This window comes from Poecilia latipinna, unplaced genomic scaffold (genome assembly GCF_001443285.1).
Source record: "Poecilia latipinna isolate Pla-1442-1.1 unplaced genomic scaffold, P_latipinna-1.0 Scaffold2715, whole genome shotgun sequence".
Taxonomy (NCBI): Eukaryota; Metazoa; Chordata; class Actinopteri; order Cyprinodontiformes; family Poeciliidae; genus Poecilia; species Poecilia latipinna.
The window spans coordinates 30871-33563 of record NW_015115331.1 but is presented as its reverse complement, the minus strand read 5'-3'; the positions used below and the strand labels follow the sequence as shown (position 1 = coordinate 33563).

Sequence of the window (2693 nt, the reverse complement as noted above, 5' to 3'; positions counted from 1 at the left end):
CAAAATAATTTTTAGACCAAACAGGCACAACAAATTGAAAGTTTTTAAAAATAAAAAAAAAAAAAAAAAAAAAAAATATATATATATATATATATATATATATATATATATATATATATATATATAATTTTATTTAAAAAAGAAAAAGTCTTCTAACATTTTACAACATATCTCTATCAGGTTGTGTATATGTACAAAGCAATAGGTGGCGGAAGATTCTGATTTAACTTCCCTTATGACAATTAATACAAAGAAATATATTCTTCAGACCCCATGAAAGAATACAATAAAACAAAAAACAACAACTATATTCTTTATCCGAGCTCTGTAAATTTTTACAGATTTATTCTTCTGTCCATTGTAACATTTAAATTAACCAAACAATAATTGATGGTATGAATCAGTTATTGTTCATTTATGCTTCTGTTTATATACACTGTTTTTGTTCTGATTGTTTTTGTAATATCTGCATTTTAGTTCTGAAAAAAAAATGCTTGGATACATTTTTCTTCTTTGTTTATGCACCACTTCACCGACACCACAAGATGGCGCAAAATCCAACATTGTCAATTGATTTTATCTTTCCAAATAGAAAAAACCCCCCAGATAATTAAAGTGCAGTCTGCACTTGTTTTCACATAGTAATTGGAAAAAAAAAACAAAAAAAAAACAGAATCATATGTAAAAATGCCTTTAACCTTACCTAAAACAGTCAAAGAGATAGTTTCGCTCTTTTTACAGACTCCTCTCCAGCGAGCAGAGCACTGGAATTCAGTTATCTTCAGATCTTCTAACGTGTAGCTTTTCTGTGAGTCGTAGGGAAAAGTGTCTTGACTCTTCCTGGTAACTTGGTATTTCCAGTTAGTCTCTTCTCCTCCGTTCACGTAACATCTGAAGGTAATAGACTCTCCCAAATAAAACGTGGACCAGTTGGGCTCAGCTGTCAGCACGACGTCTACAACACAAACATTTAACACGTATAAATGTTGACCAATAAAGCTGAGAGATCTTCGGGGAGGCTGAATGTGACATGAAAAAATACGAACAACAAGGAACACTGACTTACCTTGAGCTTGTCCACCCCAACGGAGTATATTCAGTACTAAAAATAAATGAAAACTTTCTGAATATTAGAGACAAACAAGATGTCTAAAATAGAGAAGATCTCTCTTTTTTGTTCATCAGCATGACATCAGCTGGTTAAGCTATTTTTTTTCTCTGCCTCATGAGATCATCTCGCACTTCTGCATTTTCCTGAGAAACTTCACATCTTGATTCTGAGTCAGAAAACATCTTAAAAATATCCTGCACAGTTTCTGGAAATTCACTCCCACCTCTACTTAAAATATATATTTATTCCGAGTAATAAATTGCACCCTTTGCTTCATATCACCTTTTTTTTTTACCTTTGTTTGTTTGTTGATTAACTATTTGCAGCCATGTTGACAACACTACATCTAAAGATCTATGAAACGTCCCTGAGTTTGACTGATAGTTATACGTAACTTTTTAAATCAGATATATGTTCTTAACATTTTTTACATTCCGTTAAGTACAGCACAGGAAACATTAAGAAATACATACGTCAAACTAAAAAGACAAATAGAACAGAAGCTGAAAAGAAATTAAATGGAGAAGATTTCTGTGGACTGAAATCCAACATCCAGTTTCTCTCATTGATTTGACCAATCAAAAGAAAAAAAGTGATCTACTTACACAATAAGTCCAGCGCATAGGTCATCATCTTCCCCATTTTGAAATTCAGACCAAGCAATGTTGTTCTATTTTATCTTCAGTTTTTCAGAAGAGGCAGGTTGTAATGTCTGTATAGACAAAGAACAGTGGGAATCAGGATGTATGTTTTATGGCAATATGAAATTTTGTCTTATTTGATTTTAAACACCCACCTTATTCCACTGAGGCTTCCTGTCCAGTGATGCGAAGGCGTGGTTAAAGAAAGACGGAGTGCTTGGTTTCAGTTCCCAAGTTTTATGTATTAGACATTAACAATCATTAATAAATATAAACTGAGGTAATAACAATTCAAACTAACAACAGACAGCGGGCCACGTAAACATTTCTTTAAGAAGAGGTAGAAGACAAGAGAAAAACAAAGAAGACCTCATGTTTTATCAGCAGCTGATGACAGCTGATTGTCTGACAGCTAAGTACAGCTGTCAGACAGATAGAAAACTGTGGTTTACAGAGGAACTTACGACTGACTTAATCACAGCTTGTCTAGCAACAACATTTTCAGATTCACTCCACGTAAGGGGCCCGGTGATTCCTTAGGGGCCCGGTAATTGGCCCCGCCCCCCGGCCCGACGCTAACTTGTTCCGCTACTGCATATTTATATAACTATACGAACACTAATAAATAAAGATTAATAATGCCACAAATAAATAATGATTAATACTGAATTATATATATATATATATATATATATATATATATATAAGTATATATATATATGTTTTTCAGCAGACAAAATCCGATGTGAGATTCATCCATGCTGCAGTGAATCCGTCTCTCTTTATAGATATCACCCTCTTCTTCCTCACATCGTGTCTTTAGGAAATTTTCAAAACAAAAACGGAAGATTTAGGATGCATCTTACTTTTGACAGAGTGAAAGAATATAAATAATAGTCTTTACCACCTGTGTAAACTTTGCTGGTCAATGTTATAACATT

General features: G+C 33.3%; 1 protein-coding gene across 1 annotated transcript in view; it reads right to left on the bottom strand.

The window, feature by feature from the left end:
• LOC106938868 (uncharacterized) overlaps positions 1–1816 on the bottom strand; it is a 5569-nt gene extending 3753 nt beyond the window's left edge. The window contains exons 1-3 of the mRNA XM_015021058.1: positions 1717–1816; positions 1067–1102; positions 704–955 (exon numbers count right to left, since the gene is read on the bottom strand). Coding sequence (XP_014876544.1) covers positions 704–955; positions 1067–1102; positions 1717–1753 — 325 coding nt within the window. The 5' untranslated portion in view covers positions 1754–1816. The remainder of the gene's footprint in view (positions 1–703; positions 956–1066; positions 1103–1716) is intronic.
• Between the last annotated feature and the right edge of the window lie 877 nt (positions 1817–2693).